The 27,333-nt window shown below is 39.1% G+C and overlaps 1 protein-coding gene across 2 annotated transcripts in view; it reads left to right on the top strand.

Annotated features, from left to right (window-relative positions):
• The window catches only part of vps50 (VPS50 EARP/GARPII complex subunit), a 101,921-nt gene extending 75,751 nt beyond the window's left edge, over positions 1-26,170 (top strand). For both annotated transcript variants that reach the window (XM_070846593.1, XM_070846594.1), the window contains 6 exons: positions 13,037-13,185; positions 16,062-16,158; positions 16,725-16,883; positions 20,605-20,726; positions 24,166-24,355; positions 24,478-26,170. In XM_070846593.1, coding sequence (XP_070702694.1) covers positions 13,037-13,185; positions 16,062-16,158; positions 16,725-16,883; positions 20,605-20,726; positions 24,166-24,355; positions 24,478-24,597 — 837 coding nt within the window. In that variant the 3' untranslated portion in view covers positions 24,598-26,170. The remainder of the gene's footprint in view (positions 1-13,036; positions 13,186-16,061; positions 16,159-16,724; positions 16,884-20,604; positions 20,727-24,165; positions 24,356-24,477) is intronic.
• Positions 26,171-27,333: the final 1,163 nt, after the last annotated feature.

Here is a 27,333-nt window from a genome sequence, read left to right on the forward strand (position 1 = left end):
CAGCAAGATTCCTTCTCATCTCATCTCAGGTACAGAGTGGCTTCATCTTAAATTGGGAGCTCCGCAGGGAAAAAGTAAAAGATCATCCCCTTGTTTATGTTCTATTTCTCTGCCTCCGTTATTCTTGATTACCTCTCAGAAACCCCGTCACCCGTCTGGGTTTGACAGATTTCATTTTCGAGTTCACTCGCTTTTGACTTTGAATTTTTCGTTGACAGTGTTTGGAAGGTTGTGAGGTTAGGGAGAAACTTCATAGAGTGGCAGAGACGTAATTGTCTTGTTCAAATATTCTACTTTTTCCATAAAATGTTAAATAATGTTTAATCACATGCGCCGTCACCAACACCAGGTTACAACTCAAATGTGTCATCTTTACCTGAATGTGAAGCTCTGAACTAAATAGTTTTACTTGAAAGAAATCAGTCGTCATGTAAAATAATGGTTTGCTTACAGTCCCTGCTCGAAAAATTTCAAATCCTTTGGTGACATGGCTTAGGGCAGGTTAGATGACTGTATTCATATCAGAATAATGCCATGAATCCCATCTGTGACCATATTGTCGCTGCCAGAAAGTTCAGCTGTGACAGCTGTTGAGGGCCATTGCTGCAGGCATTGTGAAGACAGCTCCCACAGGCAAGCAATTGCAACACCACCTCTGGTTCACCATCCTTTTACTTCACTCAATATTCAAATCATCCGTATTTACTCTTTCAATCATTCAATCCATTTTCCCTCTTGCTTTTTCTCCTCTCTATTGCATTTCTCTCATTTCTTCCTTTTAAGATTAAGATTCCTGTTGCTTCCTCCTTTTTTGCAGCTGCGTGCCAGTGATTATGTGTCTTTCAACTCTCACTGCAAACAACTGCTTGTATCATTCCTCCCAGTTTATTGGTGCTTCGTACTAAATATACAGTACGAACAGTAGAGTGTTTGTATGTGTGTTTATTTCAGAGTTTATTTCAGTGTGTGTCAGTGTTTATTTCAGAGTTCACAATTAGCCCAGGCATGAAGTTAAGATCATACGGCTGGAAATCATGCTTGATTTCCGTTTTATTCTTCCCCTCTTTTATTTCAGTCTTACAATTGAAAAATTCAACATACAATTAGTGTGATGAGCTGATTAGCGCGTGTTTGTTTGTGTGTGAATTCATCTTCCTCTGGGTACTTGGCTTTAGTGTAGAGCGGGACTTTTTCAGGCCTGGCACTGAAACAGGAAGGAGAACTTTTGTAATTTCTGTGTTGGCAGCAGCAATCTGGCAGCAAAGGTTCTTGCAGGAACGTACACAAAAACGGTATCAGACAGGAAAACACACACACACACACACACACACACACACACACACACACACACATATATATATATACCCAGAGGATGCAACATTTATCAGACAAATCTAACACACATGCAGGTTTCTGATCATACTGTATGTCACTACTACATTGAACACTCGCTGTCAGACACACTTTTAACGCCGTCTTCCTGTCTGTCTCCCAGTAGCAGAGTGATAATCCCTAAGCATGTGTTGTGGTTGTGGTTCACTAGACTGGCTTGACACAGCCAACACACACTGACGCTCTGCCTCTCATGAGAGGCACCGGCTAATGTCACACACACACACACACACACACTGAACCCAGTCATTAGTGCTGCGTGTCTCATGAGGGCACATCACTGTCCAGACTGGTCTTTTTGTTGTGGCCCACTGTCTCTTTCTGTGAATGGCGCAACACGCCAGAGGGGATTGCCATTTGACAGGGATTATAGATCATAATTAAGCTTCGTGGTGTGACTGTTTATACTGCAGTTGTCAGGATATCACAAGTATTGATATTTCGTTGGGGTTTCAGTGGAACACACGCACACACTTCATTGATAGGCTCAGCTGTAGGTCATGCTCTTCTGCGGTGACAAGGAGACAGTTGATCCCCACGGATACAGTAACTCGGCTTCCTGTCTGTAACTTCTCATCAGCCTCTGCCAATGACTCATTGCGTATCCCATTGTGACAGACGTGGCGATAAGCAGAATTACGCAGTTAAATTCAAGTCCTTTCATGTGTATTCTACATTCTCCTCACACTTCACTTTGGTTCATTCATGTTCAGCTTTCTTAATTCAAATATTTCAAGCTACTTTCTGTCATGCCAAAGCAGGTGAGCGGACCAGCAGCTGTGGGAAAAGAAGTTGCCAGAGATGGGCTTAGAGGAGCCGGGGGGTGTCGCAAAAAATAAATGAGAGCCTTAATTCCATTTGACATTCATCTAATGAGAACCAAATTTCTAGTATTAGAGGGACAAAGAGGTGCAATAGGATCCACTTGACAGTAATTGCCTAGCAGCCAGTCCACTCGACTAGGACATAAATCTCTATGGAATGGATCAGAGAGGAGTAAGCGGTCAATCACAATAGATTGAGACACTTCAACTGAGATCACTTTACACTTCCCAAGCTGGAAACTTCCTACATGACAAGGTTGCTTACAGAATTATCAAGCTGTTTATAGTTTAAAATTTAAAATTAAATTTGAATTAAAATTAGGAATTTTTATTTGTTTATTTTGATAGGCATTAGCAAATAGTTTCTGCCTCTTTGGATTATTCATAGATTATAGCTCCCTTGCTGTTATTTGAAAGGTGCAGAAACCACTCTTGAAATGAAGGTACAACTGTGTTAAGTTTTAATGTGTGTTGTAAAATCTCCAAGTGTGTGCAGCACAAAAACTAAAAGGGGTTTTGCCATATTTAGTGTTGGCGAATAGGACCTCGAGCTTCAGATAATCATTTGAATGATTGGAATAATTACCAATTTGATAAGGAGGTGATGTATAATGGCAAGTTGCCATAATGGCTTAATAAAAAACCGAAACCAACGTCTGTCGTTTCTTACTGTTAGAGACGCCCATCCATCCTTTTCATACAATATGCAAATGATGAGTAGAATATCTGGCAATAAATCTCAGAGCAGAGTGATAAAGTGAATCTAGTGGTTGAAGGGTGGAGGCAGAGGCATGTCTAAAGATAACATCACCATAATCCAGAACAGACAAGAAGACAGCCTCAATTATATATTTTTTAGGAAAATAACCTGTTTCTGCACAAGTATCCATTTTTTTCATAGCGAGTCAATGTGACATTTGAATGTAACTTTTTCATCCAGCCAGATATCAATGTATTTATACTCCCTGGACCAAGACCCTGCCAATACTGTGTCCATTCTGGGTGCTTATATGCAAACTATTGTGCACAATATCTCTGGCTCTAGAGATTAGCATGTATTTAGTCTTGTTTGCATTCAGGCACACTTTCAAATTGAAGCGTCCATCTTGCAGTCTGTCTGTTAAAGGCTTTGTTGTAGGATTTCAGTGGTTGAGTGTGTGTGCAGTGTCAGCAAAGCAATATAGAAACAGTATCATCTGCATAAAGATGGGCATTGCAATTTCAAATAAGGATTATAATATTGTTAATATAAATTGTGAACAGACTGAGCATTTGCTAGGCTCCAGGCAGCAGTACTGTACAGTCCCTTACCTTGGTACATTTTACATTGGTCTTGTTTTTTTTTTGAAGCATTTCAGAAGCTTGATGATGATCAATTAAATGATCACTTATCTAAAATGCTGGAGATTAATTGTCTGTCGATCAATTAATCAGCTAATTGTGTCAGCTCTTGGTGAATTCTGATGCTTGAATGTGGCTGTTTTACTGAATTGCTAGATCAATACAGGAATTTCAAAGCCCCTGAAAACCTGGTTTGAAACCCAAGCCTTTCCTTCAAATATGAGATATTCTTGACCACAATCAAAGCTAAAGTTGAGTGCATGGGTATGATTTGATCCAGTTTGACTGACAGCGTTGTCAACACAATCAAACAGCCCGACAACTATCACTATCACATTTTGAATTGAATAATACTAAATACTGATTTGTGCGATGAAGTACTTGACATCACATTTTTCAAACTGCATCTTCAGGGCCTTTAAGTATCTAATTGTATTTGCATACCTTTATATTGAGGACTATTTCTTGCTCACCCGAAAGGTGTTTCTAACTTTGTTTCACAAGTTCAAATGATGGATCTAGCAGATTTGATATTGAGAGGGAGCTCCCGTCTCTCCTCAGGTGTCTGCTGCTGCTGACAGATAGGGCCTCCCATACCCACCTCAAAACTACCTCAGGCTCTTTCTCAGAATTGAGCTGCTCACAACAAATGGCCCAGTGGATGTGCAGTGAAAACCCAATGATAAAATAGATGCTCCAGCAGTGGTGGTCCTAACTCAGCACTTTAGAAAAACAGAGAATTTGTCCAAGCCAAATAAAATCAATGGCCCGCAATGCAGACAGTGCCTATGGTAAAGTGTAATGAGGGAACCAATAGCCATAGTTTATTTCCCAAGTGCTCATTTGCATTACTGTAGTATGGGAAATGCTGGAACTGAGCTTTTGGGTGGTTTTATTTAGAAAGTCATGTTAAGTTGGAAATGCAAGTATGGCCTATGCAAAAACTAAAATATGCTACAGAGAGATGAGACTTGGAGTGGAAACGGGTGAGGTTTTTCCCTGTGGACGTGAAATTGTGCGCTCTTCATCCTGATCGATACAGTGTTTAAGTTCCATTTTCTCCCGAAGGTATTATGAAAAGGAGATCCATAAGGCATAGTGGAATCTCATTATACTTGTGTCATAACAAATGGATTAAAACATCCATTTGTTATGTTGTTTTAACTGCCTTTCCTTATTAAGAATAATTTTCAGCTGTGTAAATATCTCAGCATCTTGTCTATGATCTGTTTGATGAAAACAGCAGGAATTGATAGTCATCACGCTACCGCTGCATCCCTGTTTTTCACTCTTATTCAAAGCTTTGCTCTTATCTGTTTTCAAATCCCTCCCTTGATGTTCATTTTTATAAGTTTTCTTTTGTTTTGGGAATTCCAGGGCTTAATTTCTAATCATTACACAAGGGAAGATAAGCTCCCTGGCTTTGATGCTTGATGTCTTCATTCTTAACAATGCTGTCGGTCCGCGTGGGGAAACCATTTCAGCATTAATACCTCACGGACAGAAACACAACTTGTTTTCCCTTTCTCCTGTCCACAGAATACAAAGGTCCTGAAGGACATTAAAGCTGATGTTTGCACATTTAGGCAAGCTGTTTTTTCTCGACTACTGGATGTTAGCAAAGCTGACAGAATCAAGTAAAGAAATTCTTCCCAAAGGCTTTGGGATGATGCTGCTCTCCAAAATTCCTAATCACATTATGTCTTGGCTTCAACTAAATGCCGTTGTAGTGAGAAGTGCTGATATTCTCATTTGTGTTTTTCTTGGCTGTTTCTGTCTTTTAGCGGACAGTATATGTCTTTATTTTATATAAACACCAGAAATATCTTTTTTTTTTATGTAGAAACTCTGACTAAAAGGTGCCATTACTTCCACATTCTGACTCACTCTTCTGTTTTGTACCATTCACATTAATTATTCATCATCGATGAAGTCTTATCAGTGCACAACACAACACAACACAAATAACTGCAGCATGACTGAGAACCTGCCGTATCTGGAAGTGCCTAAATGACAAGGGAACAAAGACTGCTGGTTTGACCTCAACCATAGCTTCTCTGGATACAGACAGAAATTAAGATGTTTTGGTCAGAAATTAAACGGAGCAGAACTTCTCAAATATTTTCAGGTATTTAGACAGAGGCATTGGGTTTCTTGCCAGTACTAATAATATTTTAGGCCAAAGTTTTATCAGGTGTGTTGAGTGTGGCTCGAGTATGTTACGCTCCAATAATATATGAGCATAAACCCAACTTTGAGCTCCAAAATCTCTTTCTCACAGCATAATGTCAGTGATGGATCATTTAGATTCAGTGTGTTATTGAAGTCTAACTTAAGTTGTTTAAGTGCCCTTTAGTTAAACCTGTGACAGATATACGTTAACATCTTGTATGTCAGTGGTTTTAATTACTTCATTTTGCCCAGGGCATTACTTTTGTTAAGTGTTATCAAGGGGCAGAGTAGTCGCTAACAAAAGACTGACGCAGTCTGTCTGCAACGAGGAGGTTTTAAGCTCAATTTTACTCATCGTTTAGCAAAAAGGTCTCAAAAAGGTTCTTTAGCTCAATCTAAGCTTCAGCGCCAGACAGATAATTAAAAGACAGTGAACTCACAAAGAAAATAATTGTTCTCTCTGTCCAGTTTTGCTTTCTGGACCCCATTTTGTTACTTGGATTCAGGTTATACTGAGCATTCAGACACATACACTGATATTTCCTTTTCTCTAATAATACAATAGGCAGAACTACATGCTTTTGTTCAAACCTCCGCAGTGAACTTTTCTATTTAGTATTCTATTCAAGTATTCAAATTGTAATGAAATGGGGAACATGGCTGTTAATGTCAATGGGGAGAAGGAAAACATGCTCTTATATGGACTTGCTTTTAATTTGACAAAGTTTTTAGCTAGTTGACACTTGGCTAATGGCTAGCATAGCACACTGTCTGAGGAGCTACATTTAATGCTGCCATGACGAGCTCCTCCACAGCAGCAAAAAAGTACATGTATGTTTTGTTTCTCTACAAGGAGGAAATGTTCCATCTATCAAGAGACCTTGCCTGCATCCTTGTGTCTTATATTCACTCATGATCACTTTGCTCATGCAAATATCAGAAGTCTTTGTAGAAAACTCAAATATCATGCTGTAAATATTGGATTTATTTTATGAAATATTGTATTGTTGAGTAAAGCATTGTGAAACGTTGCTGACAGTAGTGGTGCAGGAGTTTCCTTCTCGGATCTTCATGGTTGGTGTTGTCACATTCTAAAATATATTGTGGTGACCGCTAACAGCTCTTTAATACTCTCTGTCATCACGTTTGTCTCGAACATAAAATTTAAATAAGGGCACATTAATTTCAGGTTTAGGCACAAGGGAATCATTGTGTTATCAGTGAGGACCTCCTACTACCTTCATCCTGATTAAATAATTTACATAACTGTGCAGATTACTCCCAAACTGTTACACGAAAATACTTAATATTCATTAAATAAACATCAGTCTGCTCCTGTACATCACTTTCAAAGCATATTGAATATTAATCTTAAAAGGCAGTTGTTGGAGAATTTGGATAGGTTTGCAGCATATTTATAAGAATATGCTCTGCATTTTGTAATTGAGGTCACCAGTGGACAGTTTTCAAGCACCACTTCCATGCAGCAGGATTCAGTGGGCCTCCTGGCTTGTTTTTGTGTATCACTAACTTGATTCAGGATCTTTCATGAGTGGACTGCTTTCTGTTCCTCTGTGCCAGTGTTGAACAAATTGTACCCTGCAGTGCATCCTCCTTGTTTATTACCTGCAGGGCTTGAAATTTACTTTTGGCCTCACTTACTTAGGTTACTGTGGTTCTTTAGACTATCCAGCCTTTAACAATTTTCTCAGACCAAAACATGTTTTTCATTAAACTGAGTTGTATACAAAGGGAACATAACAACTGCATTAAATCAACTTTTATAGTCACATTTTCAGTACAGAATATGGCATTTATTTTGTATAACTTCTAAGTTCACATACTAACACCAAAGAAAACCTTATCAGCTGTAGAACTGTATCTAAGTAATCGTAAAAGCCTGTTCTTGGGAGTTCTAGCAGGTTTCTTGTGCCATTTATTTTTGGTAGTGGGGCTACACTTTGGCGCCATAGATATAAATCTGTATATCTCACGGGGAGGCAGCCTAATGGTGGATGAAATGCTTTCCATAGCCATAGAGACAAACTGGTCCAGATAGACTTATTATGGGAATATTCTCATTTTCCACATAGTCATTTTTCTAGTATTTTGTTTGCCATGGCTCACTACACTGCTGATGCATGATGATTTCCTTTTATCTTCATTTCTTTTTCTTTTTTTGCAGACGTCACTCTGTGTCCAGCGTTCCTTTACTGTGTTACTTTTTTACACCAGTACACTCAGGTGAATGTCTCTGCCGTGACAAATGAAAACAAGCATATTTTCCTTCCCATAACCTGCCAAATTTATGTCAGTTGTATAGAAAGAAAGCCTCCTCTGGCTATTTGTAAAATCTCCTCTGCAAAATTGTGTGATTTGTGAATATCTGCTGAGGGAAGAGTGTGGCTGCTCAGCCAAAGACTGCTCTGGGAAATTGAATAATTGCAATTTGAGAGCATTTCATTGTAGAACTGTTTAACCATGCTTGGATGCACATGACGTTATTTTTTTGGTTGTCAAAATAAACTCAATGCAGCACCTTGCAAACGCTAATACCAGATTCATGTTAATTTCATTTTTGTCAAAAATATTAGATAGGAACATTTCTTTTCCTCTCTTTTTTCTAATTGTGTACAGGAAACAATTAACAATAGATCCACTCTGAATGCGATTTAATGTTTTATGCTGATGAAATGTCTAATTGTCACTCTTAAACTAATGACTATTTAATTTAACATGATTGCAAGTGGTGTATGAAATATTAAATGAGTCCCATTTAGGGCAATTATCTGTACTGCAGTAAATGATTATTTTCATTAAGAATTAATCTGCTTTTTCTTTTCTTTCTTGTTACTCATGTAGTCTCTGAATTGTCAAAAAATGGTGAAAAAATTCCCTTCACTACCTCCCAGAGACTCCAGTGACATCTCCAGATTTCATGTTCGTTCACCCAAAAGTCCAAAACACAAAGATATCCAGTTTACTATGATATAAGACAGAGAAAAGTAGCAAAACCTGTCATTTGAAAAGGTGAAACCAGATATTTGAGATTATTTTTCACTATTTTTGCCTGAAAAATTACATCTGTTCATCTGCTACAAGCGATGAATCAACTAATACTTTTAGCAGTAATATTTCTATGAATCATATTCTGTTATTTATCATAAGCTGTGATTGACTGGAAGCATTTTATAATGTTGTATGCCATCAGCATGTCTGGAATTGTTCAGCAATCTTTCTGCCAGTTGTTGTCTTGTAGCAAATATTGAATAACACCAGGGACCAATAATCATCAGTCTAAATAACAAATATACTACACTCCTCTATGGAAAAACCAATTTCACTATTTATCTCACTGGGACAGAAGAGAAACTGCTGTTAAGGTTAAAGCTCCTCCTAAATATCTTCAGCAGCTGCAAAATGTAAATCAAATGAAGAATGACCTCTTCACTACATGTCATGCTATATGGAAACGTCTGCCTCACCCCCAGTTTTTCAGGCCCTTGTATGACACTTGAAAATCTATCACTGATGCTTAATTCGTCCAATATGGCATTTTTAAGCACATACCTGGCAACGCAGCAGATGGGGGGGGACTTAGTTTACTTTTATCTCACTGCAGTCATTTGTCATTTTGATCGAGTGTCATCATAAAAGTGAAATTGTTTGTGCAGTCAGATCTTTAAGGATATCAAATAACCAACAAGCTACAGGGCCGTTGATCACAGACGGTGCATAATGATGACTGAAGAGTTGTGAAGCTATTTTTAGAGGTTTGAATCACAAAGTATAATTTTTTTACCTGTTTTCTGATGAATGTGAGGATCCCAGCAGCCGCACTTTGGTGGTGGTCTGGCATTAATGACAAAGATTATTGTGCTTGACTTTTGCGACAGGATTAAGAAGACAATTGAGCAAAAAACTTAAGTCTCTCTCTTGTAGGAGTGAAGTTATGGCAAGAAATAAGCCTCCTCATCTCAGCCTTATTTGCATTCTTTTTGCAAATTTAAACAGGCATAGGCCTTCAGATTGTATTTGGCTCCATTATATGAACACGCTGTCTTTATCAGACATGAATTGTATCTTTATCCCCAAAAATCAATTAAATATTCAGGGACACCAAAGGGCAACAACAACAGGAAATTATGTTAATGCTGTACTAATATTATATGGTCAAATAAAAAGCATGATTTCATGCTTTTTATTTGAGCATATAATATTAGATCAAGCATCTAATAAACAGATAAACACGAGGCAGGCATTCAGGGCGGAGGCTGCGTTACATACAGTATAATGTGCAGTGTGTCACCCCAAACAAGTGAAAAGAGAAAACCCTGTTGGGGTTGCTACAAGCTGCCAAAGCTTGCAGCATGTCTAAAATTGTGTTTGCACCTACCCACCTCAGAATTGGAAAAGTAGTTACAAATTATTATTATTTTTTTTTTTTAACACCTCTTGCTTTAAGTCTAGCTGTTACGTTTACCAGAAGAATCCCGGCAGAATTATATGCAGCTGGAAAAGAAGTACGACGTTTCTCCTGACAATCTTTCAGAGTCTTTCTTCTCCTTTTCTGCTGGAAGTGTTTATGCTGCAGAGGCACAGCCAATGAAAGGTCGAGCCTCCTGTGGAGTAATATAAAAATAGACCATATCATGCTTCTCTGTAATGTCAGACTAATAGGACCCAAGCTGAATTGATTTGATCAAGTAACAGGAGACTATACAACTCCCACCTTGGTTTTACCTAGCACTACTTTTTACCTAACTTGTAATCAGTGTTCAATTACAAAATATTTAAGGCAACCATGTACATAGAAATCATCTGTTAAAACTCTTCCCATGTATCCTCATGTGTTTATAATATTTTGAGTATTTGTATGTGTTTCTGTTGGTCTGGTACATCACAGACGATCACCAGCTGCTGCTGCACAACAGTTTTTTGTTTTGTTTTGTTTTTTTAATCCCGTTCCAAATCTTTAATCATTTGTTGCAAATCCAAAGTTGGTACTAATGGTTTTTCTGGATCTGGTCCATAACCGCAGCATGTTCCTCATGTTTATGTGCTGTCAGGCGATTTAAATGTTGAGGACCGTCCTTCTTTCAGCTTCAGCCTTTTATTGTGACAAATGACCTGGCTGACATTGTTTCAAAATGTTCACAATCGCATAATGGTTTTTGTTTATTTGAAGATGTTCATATATATTAAAGTGGGCTGCAGGAAATCACATTAACTTTGTTGTGATTTTGTGGTTTATGGAGAAATGGTAAACTTGGTAATCATCTATCTGTCCGTCTGTCCATCCATCTATCATATTTATGCAACATAATAATCTAAACAATAATCCTGAGGCTTCAGAGTAGTATTACCATTTTCACAGAGGCAGACAGGCTCAATATGACACATTAATCAGTGCAAACTCCTTTATAGTCATAATGTATCCTCAAAAACATAAGCAGCACACGTAAAAGAAGAGTTTCAGTTGTTCTCCCTTTACCCCAAGTTTAGAATAACTGCACTTTCAGCAAATTCAGGTGTACAAAGGCCAAGGTGTGGATGCTTTGGTGTCGGCGAGAGGTTCTGTTGTGAGCACTCTGCAGCCTCTTGCCAAAGGAAAGGAAAGTCTGCAGTGGACAAAACATCAGTACATACTTTTGTTTCCTGTCCTGTCAGGATTTGTTATTCAGACTAAGGAGCAACTAGTAATTCTGTTTGTAATCAGATGTGATTAATTCATTCATAATTTAGTTGTTATTTAAGGCTCATGATATTTAATTTTACCAAGTGTGCAGAGGAGTTCTATACTCTACTGAATGTCTTATTCTATTCATGCTTCTGATTTTAAAATTATAACAGCGTTTACATTTGCAGAAAGTTGCTCTTGGGAGAGATATACTGCACCCTCTATAGGGAAGCCATTAGATTCCCTCCATTGTAAAAGTAATATAATTCAAGCGTTAATCATCTGAATGTGATAAAATTTTATTTCAGACTGATAATGGTTTCTGCAACACTGAAGGTTTGATTGAATGCAGAGAGATAACTTACAGGTCCCTGAAAGGTTGCAGTCGTCACATAGGAGGAGGCGAGTATCGTTCAAGCAGGCCGGTACCATAAATTGTCAGCTGAGCTGCATACTATGCATTTTTAGCCTGTGTGCTGGGCTGTTTATATATATCCTATAGTAGTTAATAGATCGCTGTTAGAGGAACGTAAGACGTAATACTGCCTGTTTTACAACACTGGTTCATCTTCAGCACAGACATTTTTCCCACGTTCTCCTGTCTTTCTGGTTTTCACTGATGATAAACTAGTGACATGCAGGGCTGTTATAGTTCTCAGTTAGTAAGTATTGATGATATATGTATTTTTTTCCTGTCAGTTTTTCAGATGAACTTGATGTACAGTAACCATTTATTTGTACATTGTTGAAATGTACTTATTTCCTTGTTCTAAAATAGCTCGTCTGTACTCGGTGCAGGCTCAGTAACAGCAGCTGCCCACTGGTCGTCTGGTACCCGTACACAATATACACCCACATTGTACAGGCGTGCAGTATGTAAGTGGATAATATGGCACAGCATTAATAGCTCCCATTCGTTCATTAATTGTGTGATTGCTATTGATCCGCCAGAAGCTGTTTCAGCGGGCTTTGCAGCTGCAGAGTGCAAAGCTCTGCATGCCAATGTGATACATCGTTGCCACCATGACACGCCTTATAGAAAATAATACAATCTGTCCTCCTGTATGGAATCTCAATGGTATAGATTATTGTGAATGATGGCAAGGGATTTAGGTTAAAATCTTTCTTTTTCTATTTCTGTTGTTTTTCAGATTAAGGGATAAAGGGGTTGTTGGATGGAGAGGTGTAGTGGAATATATCAAAAGGAAGATAAATGCTTGCCGTTGAGGAGTGTTTGGTCAGCAGAATTTTATAGTGTGTGCATTTTGGACGTTACTGAGTACCACAAGGTTGATTGAATTTCAGATTATGCTTACCTGCCAGAATACATCTGCATTTTGTCTTCATTTTGCAAGTGAAACATTTGTTATGTGAGGTTAACTGTTTCAGTAACAGCAGCTCTTTCTCAGAAACCGTAACAGAGTTTCACAATTAAAACTGACATCTATGAATAGTATTTTATCCTGAGCCACTTCTGTTCCCTGGTATCAAAGGCGAACCATCTTGTGCCTCATTCACAAAGTGTCTCCTCGTTTTAGGTCTGTGAAAGCTGAAGAGGCGGGAATATAATCAATGTACACTTTTAAATCTGCATGCTAACTTGCCCGTCCTCCCGTGTGTCTTCCAGGAGACAGTGGGGGAGAACGCAGGTGTCCACGGCCCAGCAGAGGACAGGAAGGAGAAGGTGCCCAGCCCCCATCTCAGCCAGCTGGTGGTCCTCACTAATGGCGGGACTCTTTATGGGCTAGCACAGAGAGTGGTGGCCACTGAGTCCCTGTGAGTATTGTCTACACAGCCCTCCCTTAAAGACACTAATATTTATTTGACAGTGACACTACTTGAAGAATTGTAATTCATGGGACACAGCAGTATTGGTCTTTATTCCTCAGGTAGGAGGGTGAAAGACTATAACAGCAGGGCTTGTTTTGTGTCAGTTCTTGAGTGTCCTGACAGTGTGATGTCACTTGGCTGTTATGGTCATCAAAGCATTTTCTCTGATCAAGTTAAAGAGACTGGTTTTCAGTCACTGCCACACCTCAGGGCGGTCATTATTTCATTAGGCAGCCTGGCCAACAAAGATTTCACTACCTGCAGTCTGTGTGTGTGTGTAACATCACTGTTTTCATTCTCAACATCAATAAAATTTGTTCAATTGGGAAAAAAAGAGGATTGAATAGAGGGAGAAACAGAGGGACCTATTTAACAACTAAACAGAATCGCTAGCTGCTCCCCCCTCTTTTACTTATAATCTGTTATTTGTGTGAAGCTTTTGCAATCAGTTGCCCACTTATTTACTGATTTATTTTCTCGGTCTTGCTCCACCAGAGTGGATATTATTATTCTCCCCCTCTGTGTCGTCAAACACGCACATGCACTGTATGTGACTATCATCAGGGCTGACAACTCTTGGACCCTCTGAAGTCTGCAGTGTACAAGTGCTTTATAATGAAAGTCTGTAAACAAAGGGCCCAAATGACTCTGCTGCAAAAATGCTGAATAGGCTTAGACCCTCTCACACAAAGTTTTTCATGTATCGGAGGCAGGGGACAAGCTCAGAAGAATAATGAGAGTAAAAGAGCTAGAGTGCAGAGGTGAAGGTATTTCTTGGGTAAAGTCTGAAAGGAAAATATTCTCTGGAGAAAAGGGACACTTGTATTCTGGACAGAATTGTATGACGTTTTTTTTTCTGCCTGAAAAGCTGTTTAAACGAGGCAGATAACCTTTGTGTGTATTGTGATCACCTCTTCGGCATTTGCCAATTGAAATAAAATATCGAGGGGTGAAAAAAAGCTGAAATGGAGTTGTTGACCATCAAAATAAACAAACCAATGAGGCACGAAAAAGAACTCAAAAATAGATAAGAGCTCTGTAAGGTGCAGTTCTTGCTGTTGCTCGGTTGTTCAGGTCGTATTTAAACAAGCGTGATCAGATAAGTGTGAACTGCAGGGTGTGCTCTTTTTCTCCACTCTGCACCATGTGCCAGGGTAAACACAAGCTGTTCCAGCTAACCTTAATGTGATTTTCTCTGCTCCGTGAAAAGAACAAATGTCCACTGGGCTCATTTATGGGGCGCTGGCTGTGAAATGTAGCGATCTCAGATTTAAGCATCAACCAGGCAGCACTTATTCATATTGATTAATTTGATATAAAGATAACTGTAGGGGGTTCCTGTATTACCTGCCATGCAATATCCTTACAGACGATCTGTTTATGGAGCATCAGTGTAGTTTTTGAACTGAAATATCTCAATAATCAGATGATACAGCCATGTATCATGTATGAATTGTATGAATGTATGAAATGATTCATACATGTATCACGAAAGTTGGTGTTTTCTGCTGCACTGCTCAGAAAATGTTATTTGTCATGAAAAGTGAAAGAAAGAGAAATGCAGAGAAAACGTGCTGCTGATTACACACCAGAATAATGAAAGAAGATGATTCAGCTACAACATTTTATATATATATATATATATATATATATATATATATATATATATATATATATATATATAAAAAAAGGAGAAGAAGAAGAAGGAGATATCTGGATTTTTTTTTTTTAATATATATATTTTTTTTACCCTTTTAACATTCAAAATAAACTTGCTCCCACTGGAGAGAGCGTGTGACTCTGAGGATGATATTGTTGTTCACTTGGTTGCCAAAATAAAATTGGGTTCAAGGGGCAGTGCACAATGTGGAGGCCACTCATGGGGCTTAAGTATCGTTGAGGTGTTTTCGTCTCTTAAATTGCACTGTGTTGTTGACCTGGAACTGTGAAGAAATCACTGTGGGAGCAGTGCTGTACTGCAGCAGTCATGCTTATTAAACTCAACCTTGAGCTCCAGTCCACTCAGTCGCGCTCATGTAGTTTATTTAATGTATGATAACACTTAAGAGCCATCAATCAGCCTCAATCAAAAGATCTTTGTTTAGTCAGAGCTGGATTCACAGTGGAGTATTTACTGTAGTCCTGTCCAAGTAACTTTTTTCCCATGTACTTCTTTTTCTGCTACTTGGCTTGTTCTCAATATTTTTTAAACATTATGTTTAAAGCGAAATCCATCCCCTATGATACTTTGCCCCGAGAGGAGTGATTTGGAACTCAGAAGTAGTTTTTCACACAGCACAACGTGACCACAGAGTCAAGGGACTAGGGGATAATTTGCACCATGACAACACTGGAGTCTGTTCAACTTAATTATCTATTACATTAAACTGTAATGATCACGGGGGAGAAATTTGATCACTGCTGAGGATGGTGTACAGTAGCTGCATTTCATGGTGCAATTTCAGGACAAGTGTAGCATTTTCAATTAGCATCAGTAAAGGTAAGCACAAGTAACATTTGTACAGAAATGTCTCTAGGTTGTGCAGATAAGCTTTTTTTTATCTATTCACATTATCAAATTAACAGGTAACATCAAATCTAGAGAATGTGAGGAGTCAGACTTACCACTCTTACCACTATCTGTAACTGTCAGCTGCTCCAATTCAGGTCCTCAAATCAAAATTCAATCATAGTAATATCCGCTCTAGTAAATAGATCTGTCACCCTTTAGTAATTCAATAACAAGATAATTAAGAGCCATGCCACAACATTTTTCAGACCGCATAATGACGATTGAATGCCTGTTTATGTTTTTTTATTAGTGTGTTTCTGGCCGAACAGTTTGAGTCCCTTCAGTCCCACCTCGACACAATGATGCCTGCAGCCAAGAAGCCTTTCCTGCAACAGTTTTATTCTCAGGTATGTGTTCTCTGCTCAAGGTTGGTGGTGGAAGGTTCATTCATTTTAATCTAACATCATGAATAAAATCTTTCCACTTATTGTACAGTAATTAAAACACACTGTAACGTGTAGTTTTTCTTTTGATGTGTTTTGAAGAGAATATTTCAGTTGCATTCACTCTTATTAGTAAACATAACTCTCCCTTTTGATTTTCTTTAAAAATAGTTTCTCCTCCTCCATTGTCATTAGTCTTTGCAACCGAGCATTTAGTCTTGTTCTCTATCAATAAAGGAGAAAATTGTCTGTCATAACCACACAGGCGGCTCTTTCTCATTCATTTTTTTTGGTCCACTCGACATTTGAAATGTTCAAGTACACAAACAGCCCTGTTTTTCCAAAACATAAATTAATGTCATGTCCTATTATTTCACTCTTGGAAATATTGCACAACTGATGACGTTATGTTACCTGCAAAACATGTTCATCTCAGAAGAGACCGTGACTTCATGTCTACCTCATTGTTACATAACATTCAAAACATGTTGAATATGACACATAAATATATACTCCCTTCCTTCCCTCAGACGGTGTCTACAGCCAGTGAACTTAGGAAACCAATATACTGGATTGTTGCAGCCAAGGCCATCGACTACGAACAAATGCTGCTCCTGATGGCTGGAGTTAAATGGGACATTAGGGAGATAATGTCCCAGCACAATGTTTATGTGGACGTCTTGTTAAAGGTAATGTTGCATAAAGAATGCAGGTGTGACCGTTGATGTAATATGTGATGGGCTCTACTGTAGGTTAGTGGTTTATGAATGGAGTTAAAACAGTGAATTTGCACTCCTTTGGAGCTTAAAATGAGGGAAAATAAAGCAGCATTAGTAATAAGGTTTTTGCCGCTAGGGCATTCTTACACAGTATTACAATTTCATCATGTTTTAAAATGTTTATGGCCATTGTGTTCGTACACTGTGGCTTATTTACACACCCATCAGGCCTGGAGCAACAGTAGCTTTAAATTAGAGTGTTTCTGGCAGCATTACTAACTCTTCTCTTACCTCTGTTTTGGTCGCCACCAACTTCTGAAGGAGATATCTGGATATTTAAAGGCTGAATGCTCCACCAGCTAATTACTAATTTTGCCGTTTTGTGGTTGGCAGGTTGCATACAGTTAGCGTATTTTAGTTTCCAGCCGCTGCCTGCTGCAGGAAACAAGTTTGAGAGCAGGGAGCGCGAACCAAAACAGTAAAATAGCTGCCTAGAAAAACTAAAACAAAGCCAGAAGAGCCTGAAACGCTACATTAAGATGAGGGGAACTGCAGTGTCGGTTCATAATTATCTGTAGATTTGTTACTGCAAGTGACACCTTTGATATTACATGTAGTCGTTTTATCCATTGTGTGCTCTTGTCAAATGTAAATTTGTAACAATGCTGCACTGTTGATCCCAAGTTCTGCTGCGTTCAGATTTTGTTCAAAGACAAAAATGGAGACAACAGCTTTGTCTCACATTTCACAGAGATAATTGCGAACATCTCCCCATTAAAAATGTTGCATCATTTATGCCAATGAGATTATTTTCAGTTCAATATAAATTATTGTACCAAGACGACTGGCATCGTTAGTGTACTTACATCTGTGAAAAGTTCAGAATTGCCAGAATTTGTATTCTTTTTCTACACTCAAACACTAACTATCCACTGCAGCCCTTTCAGTGGCATGCAATATCTACAGTAAAAAAGGAGAACACACAAAACACACAAAAGGCAACTGTAATAGATTTGCTCTCATGTAGCAGGGATTTTCCTCTCGTAGTATTTTTTTTTCATTCTTGTGAAATATAATCTGGGTTATCCCTTTAGCATCTGTTCCATTTACATAAAGTATTACCCTTTATTCCACTTAAAGTCAAGAACTCTTAAGTTTCTTGTTGTCCCTCTTGAGTTAAAATTCATTCAGGGATCTTTAATATCAATTATTTGGGATGGGGTGAATAATTTAGTACGTGGGTGAGCTGTTGAGAGTTGAATGCAGATCTCCCCTTAAGTTTCAGCTTTGTTAAAGAAGTTTGAGTTCACCGGTCACAGACATATTTTTGGAACTGGACGTTTTCCTACTAAATGTGTGTCTTTATGCATGCCGACCACTCATCCCGTTTAATACATTTTGCATGTGGTGGAAGGACACACGGCACTAGTTTTCTCGCCTGTGACGTTCAGAGACAGAAAGGTCTGAAGGGCTCGCTGTGGTGCTAAATCCTGAGCAGACCAGCGCTAAACCAAGACAAATCTCCATATATGCATCAGCATGTCTCAGAGAGCTGTTGATTAAGTCACACTTTAAATCACAAATGCTGTTGAAATAGATAAGTAAATATATATAGACATATACACATGTCCATACAGTTAAACATTGTCTGCCAATGAAAACAGAGCTCAAACCCACCTTTTGAATTCCTCAGTGGCTCTTAGATCGTTGTCTGACTCTGGCAGCTCTATAGTTAAGTCTAAGTAATTTAGCTAATGAGCTAAATTGCCTAAGGGGGAAATCTCTGTCTCACTGGCTTTGATTTAAATGTCGAAGCGTGTCAAAATGGTCCAGCTGATGGACTGATATTGTGCATATTTATAACTTGCATGTACTTTTCCCCATCAGGTGCTAATAGCCTTTCCTGCCAACTTGTCAGACACTCATAATGCATATGGATTGTGTTATGTGCACTGATTTAAAAGAGTGTGCTACATTTTGTCGCGCTGCATGCAGGAGAATATTTTATTCATGAATTCAGGTTGATCACTAGCGTTCAACAATGGCATTGATTTGCATATAAAGTGGCAAGGAAATGCAGCAGCCTCAGAGAGACTTCATTGACAAAATGCTTTAGTCAGATACTATTGTGGGACTGTTTACGAGAGAGTAACATTTCATTCTCGGGTGCAAAATTAATGGTAGTTGTGCACGCCTAAAAATTCAGCTTCATTTTTTAAAATGATGCAGTTTGATTAAAGTCATCAGAGACATATTTGCACCATAGACTGTATATACAGTCTATGATTTGTATGCACACACACACACACCAGTAAACCATGTACTTCTCCCAAGACATATGCATCATATTTATGTACAGTTCTTACATACATCAATTTGTTTCCTGTAAATAGCAACATAATATCATAATCGTATAATTTCATGCATAATTGAACATTTCAGAGTTCAGTGAGTACACAACAAGTGTTTGGCATTGCTAAAATCTCTTCCTGTGTAGAGATGTTTTATCTCACAGGTAGCTGCAAGCCAGTTATGACCAAAACTGTACAGTGTATCTTTGATTCCTGCAGCCTCCATCTTAAACATACAACAGAGAACATTTGGAGGCCAGTCAGCCTTCCTGTGTTTTTTGAGTGCTTGGGTATGGAAATTATATTGGAAATATTACTATTTTGGAACAAGAAATGCTAAGATGCCTTATGTTACTACAAGGGTCAAAGGTCATCTCATTATTGTAAGATTAAATCAGATTAGCCCAAAGGCAGACGAAGGGCAGACTGTAAAAGCTCAAAAAGCTGATGAATGAGTCCAGTCGGGATGTTCCCAGACCAGAGTACAATACACAGCAGCGCGCAAATGATTTGTGTGAATGCTTGATTTGTGGCTTGTTGGAGTCATACTTCCTGCCTCCGTCTGTTCGGCACATCAGGATGTTGTGTCCATCAGTCCAGACTGCAAAAACATCAAACCAGCTTAGTTAAAGTAGAGCTGCGGTACAACATCCCAGACATACTGTAGTCCGTTTACTCCGAGGGGAAAGAATCATTTAGCTGTGATTGATCTGATTTACTTTGCCACCGTAGAGTGCACCATGTTAAATGGCTGAGTAAGTAAAAAAAAAAAAAAAAAAAAAAAAAGATTTATGCAAACCCCTTATGCATCTTATTTTTCACAGACTGTGAATAATTGGGTTGCACACTTCACACCATGAGGTAGTTTTGTAACTCTGTTCAGCCTCTCCAACTTAAGACTTGGGGAGCTGGTGTTGGGCTTCATCCAGGAACACAGAGTAGCTGAGAGTGAGTCAGAGGAAATACGTTATTGTTGTTGTCATTAAGCCATTTATTTTGTTTATGTCTTCTAGTTGGGAAACCAAAGTTGTATTTGTCCCATAGTGGCTTGTTCCCTGTTTAGATGCTGATGTTTACTGTGGTATTTATAAATGTCCGATATAGCATGTAGGTTTATTGTTTTTTTTAAATATATCTTGCACAAGCCAATTATTTTACCATTAAATATTATGGATTTGTCCTTATAACACGTGTCTATTATATAACTGATATCTCACTGATTATAGGTTTTCTAAGTAAAACAATCCACCTCTTGAACATCACATGTTTCTGCTGCGTTCTATAAAACTCTGGTTAACTCTCGAATGTTTTCACCTGTGCTTTCTCCTCTACTATCCCAGGAGTTTGAGCAGTTTAACAAACGGCTGGGAGACGTTTCCAGACATGTGCGCATCCCACTGCCAGTGTCCAACGTCCTGTGGGAGCACTGCATCCGCCTGGCCAACAGGACCCTTGTAGAAGGGTGAGAAAGTCATTTAACAACTGTTCAGCAGTGCGAAAATGAATTAAGTTTGGTCCACGCTACATGTGTGTATCAGCCAATCAGTATTTGATAATTAGACAATTCTGTGATGTACCTGTTTGGCATATTGATGTGATTTTACGCTTTGTACATGTTTTGTAACCCTTATTAGAGAAGCTTACTTCGTTGCAGTATATTTCATGTTTTAATACCAAACACCCAAACACAGCCTGTCACAAGCTGTTGTTGGATAGAGTCTATGTAACCTGTCAAATTACCCGTTGAGAGATGTTAATAGGATTTAGAGGCAGAGGGAGTTGAGACCAGTCTCTCAGCAGCTCCTATAACCTAACCTGAGCATGATGGACTTCTTTTTACACTTTGTGGATTTCTATTTATTCCGGCTAAGAGCACTTGAAGACTACATTTTGCCCTTGGTTGATTTTTGTCACGCCAGGCTTTCCCACACAAGTAACATCAAGTTTTTGCATCTACAGAAACATGTGCATATCTAAGTTTGAGTGGGTCCGCTGCCATCCTAACAAACCAGTTTAAAAGCACTGAAGGTCAAATGTGCTGTGAGCATATTTGCCATGAATGTGCTTTTACTGTATTCTTGCCCAGGTATTTTGTGGAAATTAACACTTAATGGAGCACAGATTCTACCTTATTAAATACATGCAAAAAAAAGTCAGCATCTTAAAACTATTCAACATGACAATTACTTATAGTTTGCCAGTTTGGTTTCAGCTTCAGTCAGAAGTAAGGTTTAGTGCATTCAGTATTTATAAGATATCTATTCAAGAAGCATTTCAGTGTGAAATTGTTACTGCACTGCAAAACAAAATGCAAAGATTACTCAATCCACATTTTGGCACTATGAAATATTCAAACAGTAATGCACCTGAACAAAATATAGTGCAGACCTGTTGAATAGGTCTTATTTCTTGAAAACATTGGGGGTTTCAGTCATCCTGTATGTGCACCAAAGAGCATTTGTGAGTTATTTCATCAGAGTGATTTGAGGCTCTCTCATGTCTCATCCATCGCGTCTTTACAGAGATACTGACCTCTTTGATTTATTTTCTCTCTGTGTTAATCCCTCAGTTTGAACATCTGCAAATCACAAATTTAAAAAAACGAAAAAAGAAACATTCTTTCTGAGGCATGTAGTCAAGCATTATGAAGAACATTAGAATTAGCGACAAGTACATGCGAAACCTGGAGATTCTGCTGGCAAGTTCCCTTGAAGTAATCCCATAAGAAAACCCTTCTAAAGTCCTGCCATCTCCTTCACTCGTCATGCTGGCAGCTCTCAGTGTCACATCTCTCCAGCTTCACCAAAGGCCCATCAGGGGATGGCAGGACACAGGCCACTCAAACAAACCGCAAAACGTTCTTGACACATCCCTCGTAATGTATTTCACTACTTTCTCCCTCGTGTGCGAGAGATATGGGTTGTGATAGGTGACAAGACATCAGTGTATTTATTTTTTTTTTTCTCCGCACCTACATGCCCGCTGTCTCTTTACTCAGCATCTGTGTGCTGAGTGAATGTGCAAAATAGGTTTTTAGATTGAAGGTGTGATAAAAAACTTCCTCTGATATGACAGACTGGTTGCACAGCAGCACTGAGTCCGACTGTCTGGATGGTGTCAAAGCAGAAAGCTAACAGCTGACGATTATCAGGAGGTTACACACATTTTATCGGGAATAAGAAACCGGCTGATGTCAAAGCCAAAGTCATATCAGGCTGCTTATCTCAGCAGGTGACAGAGAGAGTTAGAAGGATTGTAATTGCAGGCACAGAAAATAGTTCAGAACAAATGCTTGTTAAGTGGTTTAGTGCTTGACCTGGATGATTAATACATACACATATCAGCACTAAACTCTATATGTCCTGCTTGTTTGCACTGTCTCATATATATATATATATATATATTATTTTAGGTTTTGTTAAACAACCATGTGTCCTTTTGCTGTCTGCATGCCCTGTTTTGTTTTTGCTTTGATGTATTGTAGAAGCTTTTTTAACACCTTAGCCAGGGGCTACAGATGGGAATTATCCTTCTGGTTAATTCTGTCTTCTTTTTTTATTTCTTTTCACCACGTGTATTCATTTATTTTCTCAAATAAACTGAACTAAGCCAAGTGTTTTAAGAACGAGAACGGGAACACTGGACCATGGCAAAAACAGGGTTACTTCCCAACACATATGCTGAGCTCTTTTCTTCTCATTTTTTGAACTTTTGAACCCTTTCCAGTGTGCAAATGGTCCATTACAATTGCGACGCTCAGCAAATTCAAGCTGCTGCTGCAGACTTCTGCTTAGTTCTCCCAGCGCACTCCCTCCACACACACACACACACACCTCCCACCCCTCTGGCACACCAAGACAGTATGGCTTGGTGGTATCAGCCTGTTATTCAATCTCTCTGTCCAGCGCTCGTCTCCCCTTAGAGACTCCCAGAAATGGCACTGTTAGCATTCTGAGGCCAAGCTCAAACACTCCAAACGAAACTCAGGCAGGCCTCACAAGCAAAAGAGACAGCGAGAGCGGGAAGGTGACACAGGGAGGTGATGAAAGAGAGAGATGGAGGGTGGGGCAGAAAATGGAAACAGAAGAGAGAGAAGCAAAAGTGTGAGACAGGGAGAGTTTACAGCGAGCAGACCCGTCTGTGTGGTGTGTTAATGTTCTGTAGATGTCACAGACGCTGACCTGCTAGTGGACGACGGTTCCCGCTGCCAAACACATGAAACACACACTGAAAAGCATGTGTACTCTGGCCCACACACACATTTACTGACACGACAGAGACAGCTGTGTGGACCAACCTGACTGTCTAATATAAGACACATGCAGAAACAAGCATAAAGGCTCATACTTGCCCTTCTTTTTAACCTTCTATTTGACCTTCAGTTGATTCTGTCCGATGGAGTTTTCCCCACCGTCTGGTAACCTAAATTACCACACAGCTTTTTGATTACTTCACTGTTGGAGTTTTGACAGCGTTTTCCATTGTGATTCAAATGTTAATTTGGCATATGACACGCTGAAACACATCTCCAGACAATTTTTATGCATAACAGATTCGCAGTGAAACACGGACCAAAATGAAAGAATTTAAAACCATTGCCACATTACTTTCTCCTTGAAAAAGACACTAGAGGCAAGTTTGCCAGTAATTTAGGCCCAGACTCATAACTTGACATCACATCACATTATTGAACATAGAGTACACTACTTACATCCTGAACACTTAAATTCAGTTGGAGTCAGTAAAGGTAATCTAATCTTAAAATGAGCCTGTGACCAACACCTGTGATGAAGAAGAGTACCACAGAATTTACTTACTTTCCAGTCATTTCCTACCTGTACCTGAACCCTTGGGGGAAATGCTAATGTCCTCCTCTCCCCTCTGGCTGTTCTCTACTGTAGCTATGCGAATGTGAAGAAATGCAGCAATGAGGGCCGAGCCCTGATGCAGCTGGACTTCCAACAGTTCCTCATGAAGCTGGAGAAGTTGACCGACCTGCGACCCATCCCAGATAAAGAGTTTGTTGAGACCTACATCAAGGCCTATTACCTGACGGAGAACGACATGGAGCAGTTTATCAAGAATCACAGGGTGAGACTGATGGAGGCTTGCAGCTGTTGTGTTTTTCTGCTAAATCTGCAATTCCCTGAACGCCTCATGCTGAGAGGCAGCATTGTGTGTCTTGCTGACCAACTCTTTGTGTTCTTGTGCAGGAGTACTCCATGAAGCAGCTAGCCAACCTGGTGAACGTTTGTCTGGGCTCGCACATAAACAAGAAGGCACGTCAGAAGCTTCTGGCAGCCATTGACGACATTGACAGACCCAAGAGATAGACTGATGCACGGAGCAGACCTTGAACGCATCAAGCAGCTACAGAGACGGACACTCCAACAGAGGAACTCCCATAGTGGAGCTCAGCGCAGAATGTCTTCATTTTCACTTTAGCATTCATGTTGTAGTGTGTTCAACGGGCTGTACAGCACATACAGAAGTAGAGCTGCTGTATACATACATTTAAAGCTCATATGTTAGCCTAATGCTAATTATATGCTTACCTACAGTCCTTGTGGTTAAAAACACAAACTGCCACTTGTTGAATGCGCTTCATAACATACTGATGGACATTAATATTAAAACTTTCACTCTCAAGCATGCTGCAGTTACTCTATGCATACAGTAGATGTACCGTGATGCTTGCACTCGCGCTTTCATTTAACAAACACGCCGCTTCTGAAGTTTCTCTGCAAATTGTCTGCAACCACAACAATTGAACAATCTTCAGTGACAGTAAGGAACAGATCAGTATGTTTTTCAGACTACAGTTACAGGCTCTAACTGTCTAATGTGAAGTGTCGCTTGACCATGTAGCCGTTTAGGGCTTTCCATCTGTATTCACCAAATGCGCTCAATTTCTGATACAACTCCAACCTTGTGATTAAACAAAAGAGAGAGCAAACATTTATCAGATGCTAAATTTGGTAGTTGCGTAATGTTACGTTTTGTGATAAATCTGTCCTGATTACAGATCCAAGAAGATTCTGTAGTAGTTATAAACCTCCAGTTTGTCATATAATGCTTCGTCACATGATTGATTGTGCTCCCTGATGGAGATACAGAAGATCTGGTTATTATTCACTTTAATCATTATCACTAGCCCTTACAGTATGTTTGCTGTATATTATCATTTTACTTCAGGGTGTTTGTTGTGCCTGACTGGATGCTTCTTTGTTTTGTTTGTTTTGTCCACGACATAAATCTAATATAATATTGATTCTGAAAATAATATAAATTGCTATAGTTAGCGTTAACATATAATATATGTGCACTAGCTGCATTTAATTGTTTGCCATTTGTCATATCTGAGGTGGAATTTATTCTATTGTTTTTGTGAAAGAGCTTATGTTGGAATTATTTTCTATCCATTTTGTAGGTGCAGTCAGGCACTGATTATGTGATTTCTCGTGAGTTGATGTGTCAACTACAAGAGTTCTCCACCAACGCTTTAAGGCTCCCCCTCCACAGTCATCTCCATTAGCTTAGCTTGACCAGACCTGCCGGGAGGGCAGATTGATTTACTGTTAAAAGGAAAAACAAATGAAGTTACAGTTTTGATACAGCTTCATATTTTGTGTGCTACTATTCCAAGAAGAATACTGTAAATGTGAATGTTTTGAACAATGTCTGTATTTATTTCTTGCTCGGTGTCTTGTTTGAGTTTTATATGATAATTGCTGCAAGTGTGCTATCTTTTATCACCATTTATCAACTGAAGCTACTACAAATATTTAAACATTGTCAAATTATGTTGAGGATCAAGTGCACTGTAGTGAAAATAATCAGTAATCAGTGTTGGAAGTGTAGGTTGAACCAAAATTATTCAAACATAATAAACACACTAGCAATGGACTCCTACTGTCTCCATTGTTCTTACCCGTTTTATCCTCACAGTACCATGAATTACAATGAATCATGACAACCTTTAAAATGTCTGTGTGCCAGCAGTTTTATACAGTCTTTGTTACCTTTCAGCAGCGCCGCTGTCCATCCTAATGATGCTGCTCTCAGCCAGGAGCAGGACGCTGTCAGATTAATTAAAGTGACTTCCTGTGTGGTTACAGGCCCTCAGACTTCCTGGTTAGGATCCATGTGGTCAGGATTAACTGACAGAGCAGTGAAGGACTCATTAAAACTTTTAGGACTCACTGTTTTTAATTTTATAAAACTTTTAACTTAGTTTTTATTGTTATTAAGTATTGCTGGTATGACTGTGATCAAACATGGAGGGATAATTCTGAGATTTGCGTGTTAAATGGAAGGAAAGGTAAAATAGGTCCGTCTTAGGTGCAGCTTTTATGTATTACAATTTAACTGAACGTCATTGTTGTCTTTTTAAATGAAGCGAAGCCAATCACTTCAGCCAGACAATCAGAAACGGATGTTATCATTCTCTGATGATGTTGTTGCTGCTACCAGCATAATGCAGGTCTCCCTTAGCATCCACCTGTGGGCTTTATTCCATCATGGCTTCCCATTAACAGCGTCTACAGTATCTGTTTTTCACAGGCTTTAAATGATGCCTCTGGGAAGCAGCACAAAACAGAGCAATAACATAAAAATCAAGAGGAGAATGACTGCACATTTGTAGTTATTCCGAGCTATAGTTTCTTTGAATAGAAGTGTCCCTGATGGCATGGTGACAGTTGGACTTGCAGTTGCTTTTCTTGTATAGCTTTCCTCACCCGCCCACTCTCAGTCAGTCTGATTCATGACCCTCCGAACACCGCTGCTCCCGTCTTGGTGCGCCACATTTGGCTGCCCAGCTGGATCGTACCCCTCCTGTGATGCCATGGCCCACATACCCTTTCAGATAAAAGACCAGGCGCCCTTTGCTCCTGGGCGACTGCCAAATTTCATAAATTAAGCTCATAGAAATCATTTTTAATGACCTACATGGCCTCTATTCCCTCACTGTCTGCTGATGTGCAATGACACTGACCCCATTCACGTCTATTCATACATATGTAACTGAGAACAATTGCTGGCAGAACCTATTAGTAATGTTTACTTTG

Source organism: Pempheris klunzingeri, chromosome 16, assembly GCF_042242105.1.
Source record: "Pempheris klunzingeri isolate RE-2024b chromosome 16, fPemKlu1.hap1, whole genome shotgun sequence".
NCBI classification, from domain to species: domain Eukaryota; kingdom Metazoa; phylum Chordata; class Actinopteri; order Acropomatiformes; family Pempheridae; genus Pempheris; species Pempheris klunzingeri.